We start from the raw sequence: 16,261 nt of genomic DNA, 5'->3' as shown, positions 1-16,261 counted from the left end.
ACTCCATACAAAATTTATGGTTACAAGCCTAAATCATAGAGGCACATCATACACACACATGTGTCACATAAAGCGACCCTGTTCTCAAATGAACGTAATTAAATTATTAAAATGCACCGTTAGAGTGAGTATGACTAAAATTGTTTTAAGTATCACCTATCCTGAATTAAGTAGACCTCGTTTTACGTCTAGAACACTACCTAAATATACACATAAAACGGCCCAATACTGTAAACCGTGTCTGCGAGTTCCTGTTTCCCCGAACACAAGACAATGTGTTGAAACGCGACCCTCGTGGTCGGTCCCAGACATAACAACTCCTACAAACAACGCTGCGAAAGTGCGCGGTAGCATCAAATACTGTGATTCACTTTTTAAACTACCTACTGATTGTAATAAGAACTGAAACATTAACATGCCAAAAAATTAGAGCCTTACGAAATCAACGGCAATGAAAATTATCTAAAAACAATAATTTCATCATTACGACACAGTAATCTTTAAGATATATTATTAACAGACCGAATACGTATTACATACTGCTATTGTATTATTATCTAACTTAAACTTACTACCTGCTTCCTCGTTGACACAAACGCGCATGTTAACACCTCTTCAAACATTGTAATAGGTATGAACCCGTAACTAATTCTAATATTGTCATGTATTTTGGAACGCATTTATTCTAGTTTTATGACTTGACTGACTTTAACTCAAATCTTTCACTTACTTAAAGTGTCCTGGTGATTAATAAATAAGCAATCGTGGATGTTAATATTATGGATCCAAAATTATTCACTTTGAAAATCTTAATAGCTGTTAGGCTCCTTACTAGTGTTAATCTTACGAAGGGGAGGTTTTTTGAACGATAGTACGCATAGAGTTGCACTTATTCATAGCAGCCGAGATAAACTGCATGTAAAGTCTGATCTGGTAGGGCAAAAAAATAATGAGACATGTATAGGCTCCTTAAGAGCATTTGACGATTTGCAAGTACTAATTTAATTAGTCTAAACAAATAAAGAAAATTTTGATTTTGATTTTGATTTAGATTTTTGATTTGATTTTGATCGAGTGATTATTTTCACCATGGACGGATTGCGAAGTGAATAAATAAATATGAATAATTGTCTACTCTAGTCCTGCAAGTGTGTAGAATCTGCTTTAGGCAATAGATTAGCTTTATTACATTAATATTAATGCAATGGATATGCCTTGAATTTATGATACAACTTGCGTCATTTCTAGGAAATAAAGAATAGTGCTGACCAAGTTTAATGTCCATTTAATGCAATATTCATATCTAGTTTACTTATTAAGGACTGCGTCCTTACGTATCCTTACGTAGACCTATTTATTGGACTTTATGATCATTTTTACAGTCTCTACAGCTTGTATCGTGTAATTTTCTCTTTGACATCATTGCCACCTTATCTACGAATGTATAGAGTGATCGACAAAAAACATAAAAAACTATGCGAAGCACAGAAGGAAGCTTCAGTCGGTTGGCTGCCTTGACCAAGCAATTATCGAAAAAACGTAATTAGCCTTTCCATCCAGCTCAGGAAATCGAAATTGTGGCAAAAACTAGGGACTTGTGAGAGGTGCTAGGCAATAGACGTCAGTGACAATGTATCTGGCAAACAGGTGTTTGATGAACATTGTTTAACTGCTTTAAACAAAGCTCATTAACGCGAGAGAAGGATCATTACTTTTAAGCACCTATTACCTACATTTTATTTGTTTTGGAAAAATGTGACGGAAAAGTCGAAAGTAAATGTAAAAAAATACAAAGAACTTTCACTTTCCATAAGCATTAACCAATATTATTTTATATTTAAAAAAAATATTAGTGCAATGAGAATCGTATGTAACGTTTCTCTGGGAAGCCGACATTTACCTATTCGGATTAAATGACGACGCGGCCGTGACTTTACAGACTGCTTTAATCGAAAACTAACACTTTAATTATCCACGCCCATATTCACAAACTCAATAGACTCATCGTCTTCGTGATAAAAAATGTATAAACCGGTGAAAGTTTACGGACCACAGTTAAAACTAATTAGATGTCGTAATTTTAACATTGAATTGTTTTTCCTTCGTTTTTTATCGCGCCGCAATCGCCCGGACTAATCGAATTAGATCGATCCGAGGCTTTTTCGATTATTCGATATGCGGTTTTTATCTCGAGTTAATTTGAATTTGTTACAGAGGAGAATATTTTGATGGCATTACTTTAAATTCTGTCGCGCTGTTTCTCGGTTTGATCAAGTTTTTGTCTAGGTTCAGCATTTCTTCAAGGCTTCTGCCTGAAGATCTGTGTGATTTTATGGATCCTAATGGTATCTAACATGGCTATATTAGAAGAGCTGTATCTCTACAGGATATTGAAAGTTAGTTTAGAGATGAAAGGCAGTTCTTTACTACCAGGTTTTCTAACTGTATCGGAAACCTCTACGAAATTTCCTTATAATACTAGAAGAGGTTATCCTTCACTGGGTGACAAAACTGACAAATAATGCTCAGGTGTTGTAAAATGTTAAAACAGGTCCATATAAGGAAAATCACTATTGATATGAAAGAAGAAGAAGGTGATAATAATATAGTTGCACTGTGCGTCAGAAGAATCGGATTCCACGTCATCAGCTCTGCTAGATTTGTAAAGAATTTAAAGACCTTAATAGCATGTTGTAACTCATGCGTAGATAGATGATCAAGATCATTCTTCACGTGGGCGTTTAAAAGCAAGTTTAGCTTAAATATACGGCGGGCACTCAGCATCTTCAAGGCAAAATTATTTGCATTATCATCTTAACTATGCAAATTCTGAAAAATCATATCACCAAATTGTTGGATGAACAGGAAACTTAAAATAGAAAATAATTATATGGACATCATATGTTGTTGTATGTAATGTTTACTAATTTAAGTCATGGTCATGTCATGTTCATCGTGTGACAATTTGATCACAAAAACCGATCATTAATGTCAAATTGTGTGTTTTGGGCAAAATTTGTGGCAAATCTGTATAATTCTGCGGAAACAATTTGTAGCTATTGGGGTGTGAATCGTTTTATTTTGTTGTAAAACACGTTTGTTACGTCAAAGAAGTTTTATAAGCTCTTATTTCGAAGGAAGTATCTAATATGGATTAGCAAAAACACATTATCCTTTCACTTGTGCTTATATCGTCCAACGTATGCGTAAAGTTCCTCCAGGGTCCTTTTTATCGAGTATTCCATTCAACCTTACATTTCAAAATTAAACAATGAAATACCTCAGATTCCTGGCTTATCGACATATTATTGGTCGCACTTGATGGCGGATTAACTGCCTCGATAACTAGAATTCGAATTAATCAATCGTTAAGTATAGGGTTGCCAATATGAGGTAGAGGTGGGCGCCACGCCGGCGCGCCGCCGCCGCCGCGAATTTTTTCACGCCGCCGCCGCCGACGACCAGCTGTCGGCGCGCCGATACTGATACTGTACAAACTATTTGCAATTTATTCCTCTCCTATACTGTACTAATTTGTGTTTCAAACGCAGAAGAACTATTTTTTTATTGAGTTGAGCGGCTATTCTAGTTCAATAAAGTCGTAGTATAACTGCGACCGGTACCGATCTATTGTGATCGCCGCTATTTTCCTTACAGTTCGCCTCCGAGTCCTGCATCCATTAGGAATTGCAGTATCTTTTGGGGGGCGATATGTTTTACATCTTGTTGGCTTAGGATGTGTTTGCCCAGGTGTAAGCTCCGCTTGCGCATCAAAGGTCCGCAGTCCGTGAGAATGTGTAGTGGCGTTTCATCTGCCTCTTGGCACATCCTGCACGTTCTTGATTCGGACAGTCCCATAGTGGACAAGTGCTTGTTTAAGCTGCAGTGTCCACTGTCCAGTGAAGGCTCGAACTAAGATGCGCATTTTGATCCTACTCAGTCCTATGATCTGCTTAGAGCATTTTCGGTCATAGGCTTTTATAAGAGCTTTGGAATGAGTTAATCCTGGCGTGTCTGACCATGCTTTAAAGGATTTGTTTAAATAGATGTTCTCCAGGGTCATTCGAGCGAGACTTTTGGAAATGCCACAAAAGGGTTCTGGACCATATTGTGTTCCCTCCGCTCCCGCTCTGGCCATTTTCACGATTCCCGCGTGACCTGGAACCCATCTCAGCGTTACTCTGTTACGTTTTCCTAGGGTATTCAGTCGACTCATGCAGTTTTCTACCAACTTTGAAGTGATTAAGATGGAGTTTAAGGCCATCAGCGCGGCCTGACTGTCTGAGTTAATGTAAATTATGTGGTTGGCATAATTTATTCGCAGGTTAGCTTCCGCACATTCAATAATGGCGTAGACTTCTGCCTGAAAGATAGAGGCTTTACCCAGGCTTTGAGATAGCCTAAGCTTCGGCTGCTCTCCATACACGCCAAAGCCTACGTTAGGGCCCATTTTGACCCATCAGTAAACCATATTAAAACAGAAGAACTAACTATAATATTTATTCTTTAATGCCATATAAATTGGTACACAAGGCGAATTTAATGCCGTTGATATACTAATAAATTGATTGAATAACTTAATACTAACTATATTAACAGTTAATCATGTACATTATTCAAGTTACTGCTTAATTGATCACGAGAGGCGCCGGTCCCTCTTGCTGTCAAGAAAAAAATCCCCGCCTTCGTCTGGCAGATAACCCACACTATTGGACTATATATTTTAAGCGAATCACTCACACAGAGATTGGCAAATATGTCTCGGAATGCAAATGGGAACCACAACCTCTGGAAGGCAACAAAGTACCTCCCTCAAAGTGTTCTCCGCTTATTAGGTCCGGTAATACATGAGTGGCGAGTGCGAACTGACAAGAAAAATCTCAAGACTTTTGCTACATGACAAGCCGGTTTATTTAAACCCATTGACACGGTATACCTTAATAACCTTCCCATTGTGATTTGAGAGGGCTCATTTTGCATCTTTTTGTATGCTACTTCTGGACATTTTTGTACTTGACTATCGGAGGAGTTGACCGCCATGTTTCCGCTTACCCTCCTCAAGTTCAAAGTAGAAGATTGATTCCTACTACGCTAATTGAGGACGAAAGACGCAGGAGGACAAAGTGACTGACATAGCCCACAGAATCGCTAAAATCAAGTGGCAGTGGGCGGGGCATATATCTCGTAGAGCTGATGGCCGCTGGGGCAGTAAATTTTTTGAGTGGCGACCACGAGCCGGAAGACGTAGCGTGGGCAGGCCTCCCATAAGGTGGACCGACGATTTGGGGAAGGTCGCAAGAAGTGCATGGATGCGAGCGGCGCAGGACGTCTTTCGGCTGAAACGAAAGAACTAACGCTAAGAGAGATGGCTAAGCTAAAGAAATTGCCAAAATGGACCCTCGTAAAGCACTTGCATTTGATCTGATCACCATGAAGTCCATGGTCTTGACAATGACCACACTGAGTGAGAAGAACCTCGCAAGTCTCTTAACTTTGGAAATGATCCATAAGGCTGGCAAGTCGCCTAACGAATTCTCTTATCGGTCAATTAATCTGTCATTTGTATTGTTAAAATTATTATGGAAAAGGATCATTATTGCTCGTTTAATCCCTTGCCTAAGTATGACCCATGTAATATAGTATACCCGACCATAAATTTTGGCAGAAACCATACCAACCATAATCAGTACAATGTTTGGAAAAGAAAGAATCCTGTACGTCTGCTTTCGCTGCGGCTTCAGCTGGGTTTATCATAAAGGACTACTCTATGAAATTAAAAAGTACCTTCTAGCACACTTCTACTACCTGCTGATGGATTCTTATCTCAGTGACAGACAGTTTTAAATCAAACTCGGTGACAAAATCTTCTCTTTTTAGCTGCAGAACTGGAGTACCCCAGGACTCTGTACTTGGTCCGATACTCTATAACATCTAGTAGATAAAGTAGCCCAGACACCAGAAAGCTACGGCATTCCTCAAATGGAACTGTGATCTTAAAGTGACTAGACTGTTGCAAAGTCAGCTGCTTGGCTGACCAAGTGGCGCATGTAATTAAGCCCCGAAGTCTCACCATATTATCATTTAAGACGTGAAACTTATCCTCCGGCCAATCTAGACCTCGACACATTCCTGCAGTCAACCTGCATTAAAATCCTGGACCGTAGGATGACATGGAAAGACCATAAATATAAATAAAACAGAACTGAATATAATATTCCACCGACAGTCAGCTAATCCAACATTAACTATGTGCCTCCAAAGAGCTCAAAAATACATGTTAAAGGTACTTTTATCAGCACATTGTTACGCTCGACTTTAGGAAAAAGAACACGAAAACCTGATCTCAGCCAAACCCGCTATCCAAATATCAAAGTACCTATCTATGATCAAGAGAGCTAATTTACTAGGGTAAATCATTGCTCTAGTGGCTCAAACCCCAATCAACTGCAAATCACCTGATTAGTCTTGACGACAGATACTAAAAAAAAAGGATTTAAAAAAAATACCTAATGAACAAAGGTCATACAAGGTCACGCCGCCGACGCCGCCGCCGCCGAGGTCAAAAAGTCGGCGCGCCGCCGCCGGCCAATTTTATATCGGCGCCCACCTCTAATATGAGGTAAAGAACTGAAGATGGCATAAGGGTTGAGTATTTTGCTGAATTACGTTCATGGATAAGGGAATAAAGCACTGGAGGTGAATTTTGTTTCACTTGAGCAGACGTAGAGTCAAGAAGAGAGATAGAGACGATTTCTGCCATTTTGTCCTAAGCGAGGTTATTAGCAATAAGCACAATATGCATGTGGATAGGTATATTGGGGGAGGTCTAGGATCAGAAGTGGTAAAAATACGACTAGTGATGGTGAGTCACTTAGGCTATTAATATCAAACCAACAACAAACTTATTTCAGCAAACATAAATTAATTACAGTACCCTGAATTCAAATCTCATTGTGTGTTTTTCCAAGTCCACGATCTCAGAATGATTTGCCGGTTAATTGAAGGTTGACTAAGCACTGATTACTGTCTGCCATGATGGGTGCTATTAGCACGCGATTGTATCTCGGGTTAAAGAAGCTATTAAAATCCGATGGTGACCAAGGGATTTCGTGACGAAGTAGGTACTAAACTGTTTGAAATATTATGGGATGATAGTACCATAATTACAGATAATAGAGTAGATACGATGCCTAGACGAGAACTATGGTAGAGTCACTACTTTCAGTAGAATATTTAAATGAAGTGTGTTAGTCATATTTAGTAAATAATCTTATTGTCTTCTTATTGTCTCTACATTCTCTACATGGTCGCTACAGTCTTATCAGCCCCAGTAAGAGCCACATGACACGTACGGCGATTCTCCACGGAATGTTTACGGAGCGGAAAATTATTCGTTTTCCACTAATAAGTGAATACATGCGTTACTTAGATAATTATAAGTAATACAGTTAGATACAGTTTTGGAGTTACATATTTTGAAAATACGCACAGGAAAACCGTTTGTCTGCCTAAAGGACAAATGCAAAGTGAAAGAAAATGTTATATTGTAAGCGACTCTACACTTCCTGTTTCTACTTAATTCTGTAATTCAGAACCACTGTAAGCCAATATTGTTGCTAAATCGAAATATCTAAAACATTTTGATATCGAATAGATTTTGGCCAAGGAATTTGTGCATGATTGTACAAAATAGTAGGTAAGTGTAATAAGTATCTATGCTTAAAAAAATCTCAAGAGGTTGCGCACACATGGTTGAAAAGGACCATACAAAAATACCTATCACAAAATAAATATCGTCAATCACGATTTTTTCGCGATGAACAGCAAAAAAGTCGCGTGCCTCTCCAGCGGTCATTACCCTCGACAGAATTATTATATTATATTTGGTCTCGTGCAGATAGGGCGCCCCATCCAGCGCGATCCTGCGTTGAGCGCCAGTGGATGCCCTGGAGGCCGGCGGACGCTGTCACTCTCGCGCACGTGAACTCGCACGTGGATCCTCAAATTGATAGCTAGTTAGGTGCCAAATACACTATCTTGATTTTATTTTGTTCAACATTATTGTTGAAATGTTTAATGATTTCTACTCGGTAATGTTGTCAGTGCTACGAAGCTACAAATATGAGAAAAGCTTTGTTTTTATAGAAAAACTTTATCGCAGCTTTTAAAACTACGAGGATAGATATTTGCAAATTAATGTGATTTGACAAGAAAATGGCTTATTTTAGTCGTTTTCTAAAAAAGGTCAAAAAGGTCTTTCAGGATGGTGTCATATTGCATTTTTTGTTGCAAATTAGCACTCATTCATATGTTAGCTCGATGCGCTGTCGCCTACCCAGGCACAAATCTGCATAAGATTGTATCTTCTGTACAATAAACGATCGTGGGAAGTTACTAGAATCTATTGCTAGATGAACTAAGGAAGGTGCTCCGAGGTCGACGCGCTCCCACTGCGTCGACACGTGCCCGTTATGGGTTTGAGTTCTAGGTCTAGGTCTAAGGCCTATTACTGACTACTATTGACCAGACTAGACTAGTAGACGTTACGGAGACGTATTCCACTTTGAGCACCAGCCCAAATAGCACCTGCACGAATAGCACCCAGCCTATTCCACTTAGAGCACCTAAGGTGGAGCAGATCGCAGCCTATAATCCCGCCTTAGTAATTATAGCTGCAGGATTTACAGTAAGTTAATAAGAGAGCAAAATAATACTAATTAAAGATTATGATTATGATCTACGTTTCTAGGAATAAGATAAATGTGACTCAATAAAATCATTGAGTAAAAGTAAGAATAAAGCATATCAGTATTTTCAGTATGCTAAGGATTTGCAGGCTTGGGTCATCCTGTCAGTTTTGCCACCGAATTTACATAAGTACCCACTGTAAAACTAATAAACTGGAGTCTTCTAGGTCTAATGTTGGATTGCCAAAAAGCCATGACAACCTAATATAAGTTTTATGTAAATTTTCAATGTCAGGACTCACAACTGCTAGGTTTTTGAATGAATAAGGAGTTGTGTAATGTGTCGAATGTCAAAACCCCTGTTGCAATGCGGCGACGCGTGCGCCGCGCGGCCGCGGCTGCGTGTGCCGACACGTGCGTCACGTGACTTCCCGCGTTAACTAATCGGAGATAATTACAAATAAATGTTGGCAAGATGCGATAAATGTTGCTTATCTTTTGACCATTTACAGTAAATATTAGGGAACGTATAAAAATAGTTTGCGTACGCTAAGGCGCTCCGTAGTCATGGTTGCTATAGCTTAGACGGAGCCTTTTTTTCGTAAAGCTGTGATGTTTCTATTCAGTTTAATGACCACGCTCTAGGCTGTCTCCGGTAAGATCTTAATCGCAAGAAAATTGATTAATACAGTGTCAGCCCGTTCATTCAACCAGTCAGTTAGTCAGTGACTTGTCAGTAGCGTTCATTAAATCTTGCAGCGTGCGCGTGCAGTTGTTTGGGCACGCAGGGCACGACATCATGTAAGTGCTTCATCGACTGGAGAGCACAACCACACTTACACTCCAAGTTTGAGCTATCCAAGAATTTCCAAGGTTTTAAACCTTTGTTTGTCACCTCTCATCCGCAGGGAAGTCGAACTTTAATTTCGAACTCCTCCAATGTTCTTCTGATTAATTTCGTTGCGGGTCCAATGACAGTTTAACTTTCCCCCAAACAAACTTGACCTTCATTGGTTGGGTTTTTGTGGCGGTCAAGCTGTAGCAAGCATAGGAGTTGCAGTGGTGGGAACGAGAGGTGGGAAGAGTCCCGTTATCCAAGAATTCCCACCTGAACAGATTGTCCTTACTACGGCCGACCTGCGTCCGAAGTCCGATAAAAATTGATTGACAAATCTTTAGTGTCAGTTTCAATTTAATCTAGTCGTACTAAAGAGAAACAATAAATTAAATAAACCTTAATAATTATATTGTGAAGGTTATGTATCAATGCAAATATTCTACTTAATTATGAATGTATTTTTAAGACAATAGACGGAAATACTTTTTTTTTTAAATGGTTGATTATTTTTTTAATTGTCTCATTATTTTTTTTACTATTCAAAAAGCAAAACAATCTACATTTACATAAAATACATAAAAATATATTCAGTGTTTGAGATGAAACCCTGAATTAAAAAACATAATTAGGTACAGTCGCAGAATGAAAAGGTTCGTCACCTTAGTGTCGGTTTTCGCTTGCACTAGGTACTGTAAGAGTCAAACCTGCCAACATAACAGTGCAAGAAACAGTGCTGCTAACATTTAAATAAATATGACGTTTGCTAACAAATAAGGTTTTGCTTGTTTATTTTTCTATCCCATCAGTGCAATGCAATGATGACATTGACCAATTGACAATAGTTTTTTTTTATTTAATAGAAATAATAATGGCAGGTTGAACCAACAAGAAGGTTTTAGTTTATCAATCATAATAATCTTCTTGACAAGATAAATCGTCAAACAACTTTGATCTGGATAATTTTGAACTTTACTGACGAACAGTTAAAGATTATTTTCTCTAACTCGAGATTATTCTGTAACATAGTTTCAAAAGGTAATATGTGCTCGCGATTCGTTGAAGGAATCAATTTGAAAACTGACGAACCTTTTCATTCCGTGACTGTACATTGATGACCATAAAAAACAATGAAATTCAAAATTCGAAACATTGATTTTATTTTTGCAAGTAGGCTTTTAAAGTGTTGTGAAGAAGCAGCGCGAGAAAGTTAGTCACTATTGTCAGCCTCGTTTTCAAGAGTTTGCAGTCTTTATAAAATCAATATTAAAAGTAGAAATTCCGAAAAAAATACAATAAAATCCTAAATGTTATTTATAAGACGTCTCCAGTTATAAGTTAATAACATTTGTTCATACTTGGAATAACTATTTATTACGTAGTATGATAAATATTGTAAACACATTACTACTGAAATTTAAACAGATGTCAATAATCATAATCCTATTGTAATAGATCGATAAATAAAACATAGGATGCTTTGACTTTAACTACGTGCTTATTTATGGTCATTGCTAAGGTATCTGATTAGGTCTCTGATTAATATAGAGATAGATAAAACCTTAACTGACTCAAACCTAACAAGACGTACAGCGAATAAAACTAAACGAAAGACAACGTGGGAAATCTTAGAAAAACTATGTGCTGAAGATGTCACTGACTACGATGTACATTGGTATTGGTGCAATAAACTGCAATGGTGTAGTAAACAGTTTAGCATTGTAAATTGGTTAAAATCATGTTAAATTAAAGTTGGGAGACCGTGAATTTAATTTCGATAGGAATACTCGTAGAAAGTTAAAATATGGCCCCTATTTTGGTCAGATTGTGTAGCTAGTGTAGTGTTGAAAATTAATACTATTTAATTCGACTTAGTACACCTACCTACTCAGCGCACATAATTATTAACGTAACTTTTATATTTCTTATTGGAATGACACTAAAATGCGACTGAAACTTGTGGCACAATAAAAAGTGATTTCACACTTACGTTTATGACGCTTTGCATAACATTCTTATAACATACAATAAATTGAATATAATGTATCGTCACAATATTACCTACATACGTGCCTACATATTTGTTGTAATACTCATTACAACAAAGTAAATAAGATACCACTTTCTTTAATTTTCCGTTCGTATAAAAAAAGTCCTACGACACATAAAATTGAAAAAGTTATTGCTGGCTACAGGGAAAAATAAAAAGAATAAAATTGACTCACGATTGTACTGGTCGGGCGCGGAGTCGTGGCAGGCCAGGCAGGCCTCCTTGCCGTCCAGGCCCAGCGGCAGGCCGGTGGTAGGCCGCGGGCACAGCTTGCAGCCGCCGTTGTACTTCTCGCACAAGCACACGTTGCGCTCCAGGCCCTCCACCTTCAGCTCGTTCAGCCCGAACCGGTCACTCTCCTTCACCAGCGAAGCCGCGAACTTGCCACTGTTCTCCAGAAACTCGCAGGAGTGAGGACACACGTGACACGTCTTCGCCTCCAGATTCCTATTCGACTCCGCGTTCACCGTATCGTTCTGGTTCGTGTCCATCTGGATCTGGTACGGCCGGTCCGTCCTGCTGTCGGTGCTCCCGGTCATGTAAGAAGTCAACGTCACCTCAGACGCCGACCGCACTGTGTTGTTCAACTTGTATTTCGTCATTTCTTCACGCACAGTCTTTTAAAGAGATTTTAGTTAAAAAACGGTTTTAAACGACGATGCGCGGGACATCTTTTACAGAATACCCACATTTAAATTAAGAAATGGAACACAACACTGAAAACTTAAAAAAGGAATGTCATAATCACAGTTTGGAATGTTTTAAAAATTCGAAAATGGAATGTCGCGTGCGTCGCTTCGCGCGTAAGCGGGTGTCAGCTGCGGCAGCCGGCGTGAAAATGGCGGGAAACGTGCGACAGTCCGCTGCCGATCGGCGATCTGAAAAAAGTAATTACAAATTAGGTCGCGGATTTTGTAATGGACTTTTTATGTGGTCAATTTAATACCTGTTAGTTTTTGCGTATTATAAAAGTTTAAAATTCTTTTATGATAAGTAATATGACCTTGGTGATACAGATATTAATTTATTGGTTAGTCGTACATTGTTATTGTAGTGACTGATAAATTAAATATCTTACATTAATTTGTAACTTTTTAAATGATCAAATTGTTATTTTTGATTTTAGTCTTTGGTAACCATAAAATATGTTCGCCCGAACAGGGACTTGAACCCTGGACCCTTGGATTAAAAGTCCAATGCTCTACCGACTGAGCTATCCGGGCTGTGCAGGAACCGGTTGAAATAACAAATGAGTACCGGCATACAGCAGTTTGGCACACATTTATTTGAGTAATTTTATTGCAAACCTTAATAATGGTTATTAACTCAGTTGGCGGTAGTTTTGACGTAAAATTATTCATATTATAGTATGTATTTTAATTACCCAAGATGGGAAATTATTATTGAATTAAGAAACACAATTCACGTACTTATTGCAAATTGAAGTGTTTATATTTTAATTTTCTATAAATTTTTACTTTCATTATTATTTTTTCTTTTATTTTCATGAAAAAATATAATGTATTACATGAAAAAACATTGAGAAATCATATTTTACTTTTCTTGTTACATGTATTAATTTGTACACAGGAACCTATTATGCAAACTAAAATCATATTCGGCAAAAAGTTTGTTTGCCAAGTCTCGAATCATCGAATGTGTCCAAAGAAAAAAAAAGACAGGTGGCAATCATGAATACCCCTCTTTTAAGATATCCGCATGCAATATTAATCTTTATCGTGTAGGGTACGACGCTGAAAATGCCATGGCGGTACTGAATCGTCGTAGCTCCAAACATTCGTTTTGAATGACTTGTGAAATAGGGCGATAAAATTTTAATATTTACTGACATCCGTAATAAAATAAGTATGTCATTTCTTTATAATACTCGTAGGTATAAGCTAAAACACGTTTCCTTAGCCGATAGTAAAAATGTCTCTAATAGAACATTCTAGTTTTGGCGACCGGTTTTGCTTGATAATTTAGACAATGCGCATAAACCCCTGCAAAAATTGTAGAATGCAGGCAAAATGTGTTTTGTTTAGCATCAGGGAAAAAATACTAAAGTATAAAATGTATTTTTACTTAGCAAAAAACTTAACCTACAAATTATAATTTGCAGTAAGCAGTTAGGCAAAGTACATGTACATTTGAAAATACATGAGTGTATTTTAGTATTAAATATAAATAACGTAATATACGAACAGACAGATGTATAAAATTACGAAAGTATGAAGTCTGAAAGGAAGCCAAGTCATTGAAAGTTAACACGCTTGTTTAGCAATAAATTATTACGTTCCTATTCACGCATTCGCAAAGGTCGAAGTGCCCATTTTGAAACATTTGCTGATTATTTAGTAGATTTGCTTCCTATGTTTACACAAATCTGTGTTGCTGAGATAGTGTAATCTTTGGGTTACATAATGTTTGTTTTTATTTGAATAATTATGTGGGTCGATAATGTAATATTTTATATTAATTATGATTAAATTACACTTATAATAAGTCAAAATGAGAATTGAGAACTTTATAATTCTAGCGATCCAACGAATGACTTACTATTACTACTTATTATTGAGAAGCATCTCTATTCTATTTCAAGGCTTTTAGAGCTTTATGACGAAGAAGACATTAGAAATTAGCCACAAAACAGTCAAATTTATCGAATTTAAAATAATAATAACGAAATTACAGGTGCTTGTCTACTCAACAGCATAGTAGGTATGTACTCAAGTTACGCTGACGTTAGAAAAAATATTAGAACTTGTATAATAACACATTATTGCATAATAGTAGGGAATTTAGTGCAAGAACCCCTCCACTTTGGTATAGAAGGCTCATTTTTGCAACAGTGGTTCTTTGGGTACTCCTGAGTGGATTTCCGTCGGTAGACATCGGGAGCCCCCCCTGTGGTAGCAGGGGGAGGGGGGGCAAGTTTCCTTCCGCCGCGCTTCACTTTAAGGCCCATATCTTCAAAACTATGGGTATTAGGGCAAGTGTGGTATCATTTTCAGATAATTAAAGGATGGCGAATTCATTTCTAGAACAAACTTTTTGCCCTTTCATACAAAAAAATAGAAATATTGAGCAAAATTCACAAAAACCAAAAAATATTTTTTAAAATAAACGTCGTTTACTTTTAAACCACTGGAGTTAATCTAATAAAAAAAATATGAACTGAAAGCTACATTTATCAGGATTATAAAAATATAACATTGTATGGTACTTTTTTCGCAAAAAGTAGGTGAAAAAAATTTTTTCTTCAGGACACAGCGGGCGAATTTTATTGCGCATCGGAAAAAAATATTTATTTTATCCATGAATTCATACTATTTGGTTAATAAGCAAGCAAGGATTATTATTTTAGAATTTATTTAGAGTTGCTGGCACATCAATCTACCATGATTTGTATTTTTTCGTCAATTGATTTTGATCTCTATGTGTGAGACATAAGGTTGAAAATAGCTTAAACACATTTTAATATTGAAAATATCATAAGAAGAAAGCACTAAATAAAGAAATTTAATTTGTCTAAACGCCTTAATGATTGATTATTATAATTTTAATTAAAACTTATTTCTACATACTATTGTACCAGTGATTTAACGGAAAGGTAAGTGTGAGGAAAATGAGGATTCACAATCATAGTACGGGAGATATTTTTAGTACAAAGGCTACGGCTGTGACCGTTTTAGTTGTTTTTTTCAGACAGCCGTGGGGGCGGTCCGCCCCGGGTGCCAAGCAATAGGGGGTTACCAGGGGGTGACACATGTCGCACAGATTAGTACTCACTGGCGCATCTGCATAGCAAGTCTGCTGTCTATGTCATTGTCTTTCAATCTTGGAACCGGTAGGTAACCCCAAAATCGTGGGGGTTACCAGGGGGTGTCTTAGGACTTACGCCGCCACTGCAAAGATGGCCTTGGGAACGGGAACGGGCGTCTACTGTAAACACTTCGAACATAGTGAACGCTTAAGGAGGTTTGCTACAGTGTTTCAAGCTGAATTCTACGCTATAATTATGTGTGCACTAAAGAACAGGGGTGTAAAAAACGCAATATTTACATCCTGATCCACAGCCAGGCAGCACTCAAACAAAAAGCCATCGCCTCAGTGATGGTTGAGTCTAGAATTATTCTAGATGCAATCTTAAAGATGAACAAACTCGGAAGGCATGAAAAAGTGTCCCTGATGTGGGATACCTGGACATACACGGATCAAATGCAATGGGAGAGCCGACAGTCTAGCGAAACTAGGGTCAGAGGCGATACCTATTGGGTCAGAACTGATACTTACCTTTATCTAACAGCATACCTCATGGCCATAATATGGCCATATCCAAGAAGCACAGTGCTGAATGGGAAAGCTCCAACGATGTAAGATAAGCCTCTCCAAACCATTCCTAAAGGGAAACACAGGGTCATGGAAAAAACTCATTAAGCGGAAATAAAAGGTAAGCCCAAGCAATTATTGGTACGCAAACTGGACGCAAACTGGGCATTATGGAACGAACCACATGTCCAACAAAATGGGCCTAACAACGGAAGACAGCTCTCGAGCATGTGGAATACATATGGGGTCCATGAATCAATACTGTAAGGATGGGTCTGCTTGGCATCCTTACAGTATCAGAAGACTTAGATGGCTTTCACTCAGACGCTTAATTCACCTAATGGATAGGATTTTTTT

At 37.9% G+C, this 16,261-nt stretch overlaps 1 protein-coding gene and 1 non-coding gene across 2 annotated transcripts in view; both read right to left on the bottom strand.

The window, feature by feature from the left end:
• The window catches only part of LOC135074875 (sodium-independent sulfate anion transporter-like), a 69,248-nt gene that overhangs the window by 43,132 nt on the left and 9,855 nt on the right, over window positions 1–16,261 (bottom strand). Inside the window, exon 5 of the mRNA XM_063969257.1 lies at window positions 11,748–12,450. Within this exon, the coding sequence (XP_063825327.1) occupies window positions 11,748–12,174 (427 nt within the window). The 5' untranslated portion in view covers window positions 12,175–12,450. The remainder of the gene's footprint in view (window positions 1–11,747; window positions 12,451–16,261) is intronic.
• Trnak-uuu (transfer RNA lysine (anticodon UUU)) lies at window positions 12,723–12,795 on the bottom strand. The gene has a single exon. It is a non-coding gene; the product is annotated as a tRNA-Lys (tRNA).

Source organism: Ostrinia nubilalis, chromosome 9 (assembly GCF_963855985.1).
Source record: "Ostrinia nubilalis chromosome 9, ilOstNubi1.1, whole genome shotgun sequence".
Lineage (NCBI taxonomy): Eukaryota > Metazoa > Arthropoda > Insecta > Lepidoptera > Crambidae > Ostrinia > Ostrinia nubilalis.
Note: the sequence above shows the minus strand (reverse complement) of the source record. Positions and strands in the feature narration are given on the sequence as shown.